The 12500-nt window shown below is 37.1% G+C and overlaps 1 protein-coding gene across 1 annotated transcript in view; it reads left to right on the plus strand.

Annotated features, from left to right (window-relative positions):
• Nucleotides 1–9435: 9435 nt before the first annotated feature.
• LOC132185313 (uncharacterized) overlaps nt 9436–12500 on the plus strand; it is a 4128-nt gene continuing 1063 nt past the window's right edge. The window contains exons 1-3 of the mRNA XM_059599104.1: nt 9436–11526; nt 12081–12203; nt 12304–12465. Of these exons, the coding sequence (XP_059455087.1) occupies nt 9436–11526; nt 12081–12203; nt 12304–12465 (2376 nt within the window). The remainder of the gene's footprint in view (nt 11527–12080; nt 12204–12303; nt 12466–12500) is intronic.

The raw sequence follows: 12500 nt of genomic DNA on the forward strand, positions 1-12500 counted from the left end.
GGTGCAAATACGGGGTCATTCCCATAAGAAAACACAAAAGCAAGTAAAAAGAAACAAAACTAAAGACAAATAAAAAGATTAACTTAAAACATACTAAACAAAATAAAAAGGGTAAACTATGGGGTGCCTCCCATGAGCGCTAAGTTTAACGTCTTCAGCCAGACGGTGGTCCCTCCTCACTGCTGTCCAAAAGATGATGCTCCTGCAAATGGTGTTGGCAACCGGCTGAGAATGGACTGCATCAATTCTTCTAAGGCGCCTAGGCGTTTGTCCATCAATTCTTTATTTTCTCGAGCCTCCTTTCTTTGGCCAGCCAACTCTCTCCGAAGGCCAGCTATTTCTTCACTAAGTGAGCGGTTTCGTGCTTGACGAAAAACTGTCGGGGCCTCCTCCTCAGCTGCCTTTGGCCCAACTACAGGTTCATCTTCGGCCATCGGCTCAGCCTCATTCTCTTTCGCACCAGCTGCTGGTGCTAGAGGTACCCGGGGCATGTGGGAGCAGCTCTTGTTCCATTGGCGAATGCCAAATATGGGAGTAGTAGTGACTGGCTCATCAGCTACGATACCCTTGATGCCTTTCTTCCAAAGGATGTAGGAGATTAAGTATGGAAAAGGCAACCCCCATGAATGTGTGGACTCCGCTCCTTCAACGTGCACCCCATTCCAAAATTTGTGAATTTGGTTCCAAATTATGTTGGGAATGGAGTACCAAGTATCTTTATGGAAAGCGTAGAGTGTTTGAAGAAATTGATCCCGCCTCTGAGTTTTGTGCCCCAAGGGAAAAGCATTACAGTATAATACGGAGTCCACAAACCAAAGCCGTTGAGGTAGCTTGGATCGGCTGCCGGCATTATGATGGGCATCAGCATATTGCCCTTCGCACATGTCCTCAATGATTTCTGCCACGTAGAATCTGGCCGATTGCTCAACAAGTTGTGCTGCTTCTGGAAGGGTAGCAGCAATGTTGGTTCGTGTTACGTCAATAGCTTTGCCTTTCACTTTGGAAGAGAAGGTAGCCAGCCTGTTGCAGTCATGAGACCGGTGGGCATAGAACTCGATCACCAATTTTCTGTAGGCAGTGGGGGTGACCGGCTTGAAAAGCTTGTTGAGTCCCCGTCGCTTGAACTCGGCGACCGCCCATTGAGTCGCCTCAAGATCTTTAAAGTCTTCGGGAATGGTGAAGGTGGTCTCAAATAGCAGCTCACGCTCGTCAAAAGTGGGCGGGGGAGAAATGGCTCGGGTATCGGACCCTCGGGAGGACGAAGCTCGAGCTCTTGGCATGATGAGCTTGATTGGGGACTTCTGACGAACACCTAGTGTGCACTAGAGATAGCCAAAATTGCAAAACAAAGCAACTCTGCTCAAAACCCCCTGCAAAAACACCAAAATCCAACCACAACAAAGCAATGTGGGTGGATGAACACCCACAATAGCAGAAATATGAGAAAAAAAAAAAAGTTGGATAAGTGATTGGCGTTGGGGTGTTGATGGGAATGGGGAACGAGGTGTAAAGTAGAGGTGGTGAAAAGTACTTGGTATGGTTGCCGGAGAAGAGAACCGTGTGGTGGCTGTGTGGTAGAGGTGGTGAAAAACCGTGGACGAGTGGAAGGAGTAAGGGTGTGCCGGAGGTGAGTGGGTGCTTGGAGAAGTGGATGGCACAGGGGAAGAAAAATATGTGGGGTATGGGGGAAAGTGACCTAAAATAGGTCACGTGGTGTGCTGTCCGAGTGCGCTCGATCGCACACATTATGCGATCGATCGCATTCGGCCAAGGGTGTGCGTGGTGTGGGTGATGTGCGCTCAAACGCACCCAAGGTGCGTTCGATCGCAGTAATAGAATGTTCAAAGCCAAAATTCGATTACTGCGATCGATCGCACCCAAGGTGCGTTCGACCGCAATAACAGAATCTTCAAAGCCAAAATTCCATTATTGTGATCGATCGCATACTTGTTGCGATCGATCGTAGAAACAGAATGTAATATATATATATACTTTTTTTTTTTTGTTGCATAATGTACAACAACTTCGATAGTGATACAATCAAATGATCAAGTGAACTTTATACGATTGTAGGTTCGACCAATCGTCCGATCGATCATAGTGCATTAGTCTCATATATCGTGTTAGGATCAAATAATCAATTGAACTTGACATATTGAAAGATTGATCGAATGTGCGATCAATCGCCGTGCATTAATTAGTCGAATCAATTGTGATAAAATCGTAGTATCGATCGTAGTGAATTAGTTTGATTGATCGCGATAGGATCAAGTGACAATCAAAATTGAAACAATTGAAATGAAAGGTTCGTTCAAACATCCGTTTGATCATAGTACATTTGTTCAATCGATCATAATATGATCAAATGATCGATCAAACTTGAAACAATTGAAATTGAAGGTTTGATTGAATACCCGATCAATCATAATGAATTAGTTCGATTGATCGTGATAAGATCAAATGATTGAAACAATTGAAATTAAATATTTGATTAGACATCCGATTGGTCCTACCTAGTGCATTCGTTTGATCGATCGTGATAAGATCAAATGATCGAACAAAATTCAAACAAATTAAATGTTCGATCGAACATTGAATTGAACTCTAAGCATTTTATATTATATTAATGCATTACTTAAATTGATCGGGATACAATCAATAAAACTTGACATGATTGAAGGTTCAATCAAACATTTGATAAAATCAATTCCGATCGATACTATTACATATTAGTCTGATCGATCGTAATGGGATCAAATGTTCGATCAAACATCCGATCGATCATAATGAATTAGTTCGATTGATCGTGATATGATTAAATGATCAATCAAACATCCGATCGATCCTAATAGATTAGTTCGATTGATCGCGATAGGATCAATCGTTTGATCAAACATCTGATCGATCATAATGAATTAGTTCGATTGATCATGATAGAATCAAATGTCCGATCGATCCTACTGAATTAGTTCGATTGACTGTGGTATGATCAATTGATAAATCAAACTGGATACAATTGAAGGTTCAATCGAACATTCAATTGAACTGTTAGCTTTTTATATTATCTTAGTGCCTTAGTTATATTGATCTTATATTACCTTTGGATTTTGTATTATTTTATAATTAATTATAAGATAAATATCAACTTAATGATCTTTATCATAAAAATTTATTAAACGGAAATTTTTAGTTAATATTATAATAATAAAAACATATTATAAGAGAAAAATTTAAAATAAATAAATAAAAATTAAAAAATTGGAAGTATATTTTTTTTTTTGGAAAAATATAAAAAAGGCCACCCAAAGTACCAGTCATTTGCAATATAACCCTCCAATGTTCAAAAGATACTAAAGTAGCCTCCCGAACTACCAAATTGTATAAAAATGCCACTTATTTTTAATATTCCTATAATACCCCTATTATTTTAACAAATAAATAATAAAATAATTGAAAAAAAAAAACGAAACAATTTTTTTAAAAAATACAAGAAAACCAATGGGTGAATAAAAACAAAAAAAGAAAATATTTTTTTGGAATAAATAGTAAATAATTTGTTATTGTAGTTGGCATAAATTACAAATTGCTTCATGTTTTATTAAAGTAAAATCAAAGATATGACGATTTTTAAAAAATACAAGAAAACCAATGGACGAATAAAAACACAAACAAAAAAAGAAAATATTTTTTGGAATAAATAATAAATAATTAGTCACTGTAATTTGCCTAAATTACAAATTGCTTCATATTGTATTAAAGTAAAATCAAAGGTACAAAATTTGACTTCAGGGAATAAACTGTTTTTTTTTTTTAAAATATCTAAAGAACCGTACATTTGATTTTACTTTGTTAAAAGAATAGGGGTATTATAGGAATATAAAAAAATAAGTAGCCTTTTTTATACAATTTGGTAGTTTGACAGGCTACTTTAGTCCCTTTTGAATATTGGAGGACCATATTGCAAACGGCTCGTAGTTTCGAGGTTTTTTTTTTTTTTTTTAATTATATTTTTCGCATTTATTTATTTTTTAAAAAAAATACCCCAAGTCATCACTAATTGAGCTGCACAAAATAATCTACCGCCTCTATTAATAGATGGCGGTAAACTGGCGGGTTCTCAAAATTTCGGAGGTGATTTTTTCACCAACTCCCACGACGCTTTCCCATATATGCAGCAGCTCATCAATCTCTCACTCTCACTCTCTCTCTCTCTCTCTCACTCTCACTCTCTCTCTCTCGATCTCACTCCGACGCAAGTGTCTCTCTCTCCAGCAGCTCCCTTTCCGGCGCACCTCTCTCTCTGCCAGCTCTCACTCCGGCGAACTTAACGCTCTCATGTAGCTCTCTCTCCGGTATGAGTTTCTCCTAAACCGTTGCAAACCTTAAATGCCTCTCAATCACTCAAATAGTATCCATGAATTGTGATTTGAAGAAATTAAGTATTTGGGTACTTCCTCTCTTCTTCTCTTTCTATTTTTTCCCTACAGAACTGATTGGTTCCATTCAAAAATTGCCGTGGACCCCTAAATTCTTCTAAATTTCTAGGAACAAATTTGAAAAAAAAAAAAAAAAAAACAAATTGTAATGGGTACTCAGTTGCTATTACTCTGTTAAAGCAAAGAACTCAGTTTCTATTTTTTTGTATGAATCAGTCAAATTGTTTTGGGTCTTTTTTGTTTTTTTTTAAAAAATTTTTTTTTAACTCTCTACTTCTGAGGTAGTTTAGGTTTCAGAAGAATTTTTTTTTTTTATTTTCTAAAATATTTGTAAATTGTTGTATCTTTTGCTGCTGAGTTGCGTCTTGTTTCCTGAGATGTTTTTGGTTGGCTTTTGTTGGTTGTGGTTTCTCCTTTTGAGACTGGTTTGTAATATCTAGAGGTTGGTTTTGTGTTTCAGCTTGTTTTTGGTTGTTAAGAAAGAAAGTATTTATTCATTAAAAAAAAAATAAAATAAAAAATAAGAAGAAGAAGAAGAAGAAGAAAAAACACTTAATTTGGAAAGGGAAAGGGAAGTGGGAATCAATGCGTATTTTGTCAAGATAAGTGAAATTATTTTGTGTGAATGATTATATTATTTTTTTTTTGTGTTTTAAGTTGAGATATCTGCTTCTTAGTATAATGTACAAAACACTTAATTTAAACAAACACTTAATTTAGACCACGATATAATTGAAGTTATCTTCAAAATCTAAATCATATGTCATTATGGCTTTGCACATCTATCCCATTATCACATCCATCAAGTTTAGGCAGATTAGGGAACGTAGTCAAGGGAGTGGATCATTAGGTTTTATTGATAAGCTTTTGTACGGTTCTTTGTTCTATCTAAAAAAGCTTATCAAAAGCTTTTGTTCTATCACCTACATATATATATAGCTGCAAACTATCAAGAAAAAAAAAAAAAAAAAAAGCTCTTGGATGCGTAAAGCTCTTGGATGAACACATATAACCATGACAGTGCATAAAGCTTTTTTTTATTGATAAGCTTTTATTTTTTATTGATAAGCTTATTGATAAGTACATTCGAAAGCTTTTTTATTTTTTTGTCATGAAAGTTAAGCTTTTGTTCTGCTCTAATGGTGTTTGACTTGACAGTGCATAAAGCTTTTTTATTGATAAGCTCTTGGTATATATAAACACATATAATCATTCTCAGTTTGCAGAATAGATATTGTAGAATCTAGAGAAGATAGTGGAAAGGGAAGTGGGAATAGAATAACAAATGGAAGTTAAGCTTTTGTTATGCTCTAATGGTGTTTGACTTGACAGTGTATAGTTTCCACTAAAATCACCTACATTCTATGGGTTGTTCTTGTTTTTCACTCCTTAGCATATTAATAGGTTGGCGGTGTATTAATATATTGTTGTTTTTATTACATTTGATTATTATTTGGAAAATGCTTTACTTAATTTTTTTTCTAGGAGATTCTTAAGGAGGTGTCTGGACCTAGTGTTCATCCTGTCTTAAGTAATACTCGGCGCCCAGGAGTGGCTACTGTTGAAGCTCACACCAAGGTATAAGCAATTAGAGCGTCGATTATCTTTTTAACTGCCATAATATGTGAATGAAAAGCTTCATTTCCTAAGGCAGAAATGAAATTATAGTGCAACTTGATTGATTACTGTGTTTGATATCATGGTTGTGTCCTATTTCTGTGTATATTTATTATTGGACGGCTTTCTATGTATCTTGTCAAGATCATTTGGTCTTCATTTCTTTAATTTCCTGCTGTCTAAATACTGGTCTAACTTTGGCTGGGGATGACATTTGTTAATTTCTAGCTCATGAGAGTTTCAAGCTTATAGATAATGATCAAGTGCATGTGCCCTTAATTATTTATAGAAGTTAATTGTAAAAAAAATCACTAGAAAACTATCCTAGCTGTTATTTGAGAGGTAAGTGTTGTTAAGCATACTGCTGATGAAGTTCGTGAATCCCTTGGAATTGCGATCGATCGCATGCATTATCAAGGCAAATGTTTTTGGTAGTGCGATCGATCGCACTACACACTGAAGTTAAGCCCCTGATAATGCGATCGATCATACTCACTACAAGGCAAATCTTTATGGTAGTGCGATCGATCGCAATACGTACTGAAGCCCCTGATAGTGCGGTCGATCGCACTCATTACAAGGCAAATGTTTTTGGTAGTGCGATGGATTGCACTGCATCAAGAAGTTAAGCCCCTGGTAGTGCGATCGATCGCACACGTGATCGTCTGAAGACTTGTATTCCTACTGCATCTCTCCTTTCTTCTCTTACGGTTGCATTAAACCTCTCTTCTTCTCTTGTGGTTGTATTAAACCTTGGTTCTTCTCTTATTATTACTTTTAGATTAGTATTAGGTCTTATTCTTATATTAGGATTATGTTATTAATTTTTTAGTTCACATCAACTTATGTTATCAAAGTCGGTATGGATTATGATTGTATTGTCTTTTCTATTTAAGTTCAATAAGGAAGCAGCACAGTAAACTTGAAACAAAGCAACATTCTATAATAAATATCATAGCTAACAACAATACTAAAAAATGTAAAACTATCATTGAGCTAAACTAGTAAATAAATTACAAATAGAAATTTGTTCTAAACTAGTAGCCCACTTCTAGAATATTTTGTTAGGTAACATCGCATTGAGTTAGCATCATTTTGTGAATATTTGTTCTAAACTAGTAATCCACTTCTAGAATTCTCTCATTACCCATGCTCCTTTTAAACTTTCCCTCCCTTAATATTTGAGAACAGACCTCCCATTTAATTCTCTTAATTCCTAAGAATCTGATCTTCTAATTCCCTTGTGTGCGTACATGTATGTAACAAATAACCTCTAATAGGGACATCAATATGGATAGGAGTTGGATGCGGGAAAGTACTCGATGTTCAGAGCGATTTTAAAAAGGTGTGGAAGAATTCACGGGAATGGCAGTTAAATCAGTTGATTCACGTGATATGACGAAGTATCCATGCCGTGATTGTGCAAATCGATATTATTGTCATATTAGCAAGGTAAATGGTCACTTGTATATGAATGGATTTACTCCGACATACACTCGATGGATATTTCACGGGGAAAAAGATCATTTTAGGGTAAACACTTCTACAAACATGCACACAGAGGAGGAAAAATGCAAAAATGTAGTTGCTAACAGAAGATACTCAGTCATATTCATTGGCTTTGGAGTGTGGCTGTTTTGTTGAAAACCAGACAAACTAGTCCTGCTGGGTGTTCACCAGACCCACGGCGCCGTGGGTCTAGCGAGACCCCATCGTGTGCGCCGCAACCCATTCTGTACATGGAAAAATCGACAAACATGGAAAAATTGATGAAACCCATTCAGTGTACCGCAAATTCGAAACCCACGAACGAAAACTCTAGAGAGGGAGAGACCTATTTTTTTTTGGAAAGAGATGTTTAGATGAAAAATGTTGGAATGGTGTTTCAGAAAGAGATGTTCAGAGAGGGAGGGAGAGACGTTTAGATGGAAGAGATGGTGTTTTAGAGAGAAGAAGAAGAGTATTTTCGATTTATTAAAGAGACAAAAGAATTTATTAGGTGTTTCAGTTATATTGTGTGTTTGTGCAATAAGGTGACGTGTCCATCAACCATTGGGTGCTGCAAAAGGTTGGAATGGTGTTTCAGAAAGAGATGTTCAGAGAGGGAGGAGAGACGTTCAGATGAAAGAGATGGTGTTTTAGAGAGAAGAGGAAGAGAGACGTTTTTTTTTGGAAAGAGATGTTTAGATGAAAAAGGTTTAGATGAAAAACGTCTCTCCAGAGAGGGAGAGACGTATTTTTTTGGAAAGAGATGTTTAGATGAAAAAGGTTGGAATGGTGTTTCAGAAAGAGATGTTCAGAGAGGGAGGGAGAGACGTTCAGATGAAAGAGACGGTGTTTTAGAGAGAAGAGGAATAGTATTTTCGATTTATTAAAGAGACAAAAGAATTTATTAGGTGTTTCAGTTGTATTGAGTGTTTGTGCAATAAGGTGACGTGTCCATCAACCATTGGGTGTTGCAAAAGGTTGGAAATGCAGACTGACCGCATAGTAGGGGCTCCCAACTTCTTATGCTATCTACTAAGAGTAGAGATTTTCTGCAGCCTGGAGTCATTTTAGCGTCTGTCAAAGTCTGATGTGGTCAATTTTTTTTTTTTTTTTTTTTTTTTTTTTTTTTTAAATATTAAAGAAGAGGGATATTAAAGGAAAATTCAAATTTGAGGTATTAGTACTAAATTTGAGGTATTAGCACCAACTTTGAGACATTAACACCAAATTTAGGATAATCGAATCCCTTTTGGGTGATACAATCCCTAAAAGATTAACCTTTCACCCATAAATTTTAGTTTTGAATCCAAAAACAAGTTTTTAGGCATTAAAAATTAAATATTAACTCTTAAAAATTTAACTAACAAAAAGAAAAAAACTGACAAAATTATTTATTATTATTATTTTTTAATAAATGTCCTACGCTAGAGGCAGCCGCATAGCAGAACTCATCTACCAAAGCAAATATAACTTCCAATTGATATACCCACCCACCCTAACTGAAAAACATAAGTCTGACCTCTAAAAATATAAATTTAAAAGAGTAATGCCGCACATCAATTGAAGCGGCGTGTTTTAACTATAGTGTAAAATAGGTAAATCATTCCTGCTTGAGAAAAATATACTCCAAGAAAATTAAAAAAACTAAATATTGTAACACTTAATTAATTACAGATTTTGCCTAGAAGTATTCTAATAAAAGAAACCAATAAAGTAAGAGGAAAAAAAAAAAAAAAAAAAATCGCTAAAGCAGAAATCAATTATTCCAAGTTCCAAATTTACCCCACCTCCCGCCGCATCCATCTCGCTCTTTTGCAACCAAGACCGCTTGCAAAGAAGCTCTCTGCTTCTTCCCTCTTCAAACTAGAAAATTCCCTCAAAACCTACAGAAAAAATGGCCCCAAAGAACGGCCCCTCTGCTTCCACCAATCCTCCACCGTCTGATGCTTCTTCCATCAAGCTCGAATGTGGGCGCGCCGTCGCTTCCCTCCAGAGTGGAAACCACACCAAAGCGCTCAAACTCATCACAGACTCCATTTCCCGCCACAGCGGCAGAAACAACGACAACTCGTACAACTCTGCCATTCTCCACCACACACGCGCCGCCATTCACTTCAAAACCGCTTCTTTTCTTGGCGATTCTAACAAAAAACAGGAGCATCTCAACAACGCCGCCGACTCGGCCAGGGAAGCTTTAGCTTTCTCCCCGAACTCAATCTCCTTACCACTTTTCTACGCCCAAGTTCTCTTCGTGTTAGCATCACTCGACGGAAAGAATGGCTACGAAGAAGTAATAAAAGAATGCGAGCGCGCTTTGATTATAGAAGACCCAGTAGACCCTCTTAAAGATAGCTTCTTCCAAGAAGAAGAGTTCCATGGTTCGAGCCAAGAATTGCGAGTAGAGAATGTGAAACAAGAACTCAGGAAGTTGATAGCGAAATGCAAGAATCTTGGATATGAGTATTTAAACATGGAAATTAAGGACGTAATGGAGAGAGTGAGGAAGGTGGGGGCTGATATTGTGGCGACGAGGCTCTTGCAGCAGAGAAATCTTTCGACATTTGGGTTGCCTTCGCAGGCTGACACAGATGAAGACAGAGGAAAGTATTGGAATCTGGAGAGAGTGCTGACTTATTGGAAGAAATCTATGAGTGTTGAAAAGAAGTGGAGATTGTTGAAAGTGAGTATCGAAGAGCTTACAGCACATTTTAGTAAGAATACGTTGGCAAAGGCAGTTTTGAAGGAAGCAATAGACTTTGCTAAGGAGGAGAACAAATGGATTTTCTGGGTGTGTTGTTGTTGCGGGGAGAGGTTTGGAGACAGTGAACTGAACATGGAGCATCTTAAGGGTAAGCATATGGAGAATCTGTCAGAGACATTGCAGGCTAATATACCAAAAGAAATTGGTGATGAGTGGATTAAGATGGTTGAAAATGGTGTTTGGAAGCCCGTGGATGTTCTTGCCTCGGTGGATATAATAGAAAACGAGTCAAGATTTGGTCACCCAATTGATAAAGAAGGTGACCCTGAAGTTTTTCTGATCGAAATTGATGAAAATCACAAGTGGCCATTGTGTGAGGATATTGAGCGCAGGCGGATCCTTGAGAGAATTCGTGGAATGTTGCGATTGTGTCTGAGAAACAAATGCTTTGCAGTGGGCCACCTCCAGAAGTTGATGAGATATACATTGCAAGTGCTGAAAACACACATTCCAGAATCCCAAATTGAGAATCATGGACTGGACAAAACACTCCTCTGTATATGTTTTTTGGATGCTCCCCGGCTTTGCAATGTCCTTGAATTCTTAGAAACGCTGGCTTCTTCTTGTGGCTTGTATTATATTGCAGAGGAGAGTGTTCTAGATTCTGAACAGGCATTTTGCGTTAAAGAGAGGATCGTTTTCAGCAGTAACTTCTCTTGTCTCCTTTTGGATGAGAGACTGTTGCGGGGAGAGCTAATTCCCAGTACATATCAAGATGCAATTGCTGATGATGGAACTGCAGTAACTTCTGCTGTAGATGTTCGTCAAAATGCTGAGCTGACTGATGATGTTGCTTTTCCTAATTGGTTATTGACGGGTCCTGCCATTGGGGAGCGGTTGCAGGCATGGGCAAGCCTGAGAGAAACCAGAAGAAATCAAGTAATGGAGCTTTTCAAGATTCTTGAAATGGAATTTAAGCATTTGCAAAAAATGTGTTGGAAAAAACACGGGCGTATGCTATGCTGGAAAGTGCTTAGGGAGTTGGAGAGCATATGTGATGAAGAACAAAAGAAAAGGGAGCAAAGTTCAGAGCCTGATCCACAAAGTCATGCATCCCTCTTGTCGAAGCTGCAGAGGCATGTTGATGCCGTGGAAGATACCATCGAGTTTACAATCACTAAGTTGAAGTTGAAAAGCATTTCGGGAATCCTGAAAGAAGGCCAAGCAGACATAATTTTCATAAAAGAAACAATCTTCAAGCAGCAATTGGGGTTGCTTAAAGAGGTGAGTGTCCAATTTATAGATGGTAAACTTGAATAAATCCTTATCTCACCCCTCTCATATCAGAAATCAAATATAGATAAACATGCATGTGTTACTTCAAATTCTCTATGTATTCAATCAGTTGACTAAGATTTGGACCTTTTGATTACAAATATTTAAGATATCATTTTCAAAGGACTCAAATGTGCTTTGAGACTTGGAGAAATTGTTGCAGTAAAGAGTACTTGGTTTAACTCATGCTGGTTGATTTTCAAATAAACTTTGGATATAGGGTTAAAACTTGTAATTATAAGCTTGATCTTTTATCATCTGAAAAAATATTTTGCTTTTGAATACTGCCTAGACCATGGTGATCCAAATGTCCCAATTTCATAAAATTTGGAGCAGGGAATCCTCTACCATGAAAAAACAAAAAAAACAAAAAAAAAACCAAAAAAACAAAAAAACAAAAAAAAAAACAAAAAGAAGCAGAGTTCCTAATTGTTGTATAATTTCTTGAGTGTTGAAATCAAGCTTGTTTCTTGGTCTCACCATGTTCAGTTTTGCAGTTTCAGATAGTTGATGGTTTGATCCTGGTGACAAGAGCAATCATGAGACAGACAGAGCTGAAACTTGGCGTTGCATCTGCTTATGACTACCGGCCTATAATGGTGCAACTGCTCAAGTCATTCACGCAGGTTAGGCTGGATTATTTGTGTTGTTATCTTGAATGTTCTTGCCATCTTGTTGGCCTACGGCTTGATGTTTTTGTAGTAAATCTCTCTGTTAACGTTGCAGGCACGTCTAGAAAATCTAGTTGACAAAGATGCCATTGAGAAGTCTGATGCTGCTTTAGAAGTTCTCTTTGCAGATGTTGCTCTTGATACTGCTATAAAAACAAAGGGAAAATCAAAGGATAAAAAGAAGAAAAAAGATCCAAAAAAGGCCAAGGATATTAAGGTTTTAGTTGCTGGTTTTTTTGTTCTTATTTAACT

The sequence above is a fragment of the Corylus avellana genome, chromosome ca6 (assembly GCF_901000735.1).
Source record: "Corylus avellana chromosome ca6, CavTom2PMs-1.0".
Classification (NCBI taxonomy): Eukaryota; Viridiplantae; Streptophyta; class Magnoliopsida; order Fagales; family Betulaceae; genus Corylus; species Corylus avellana.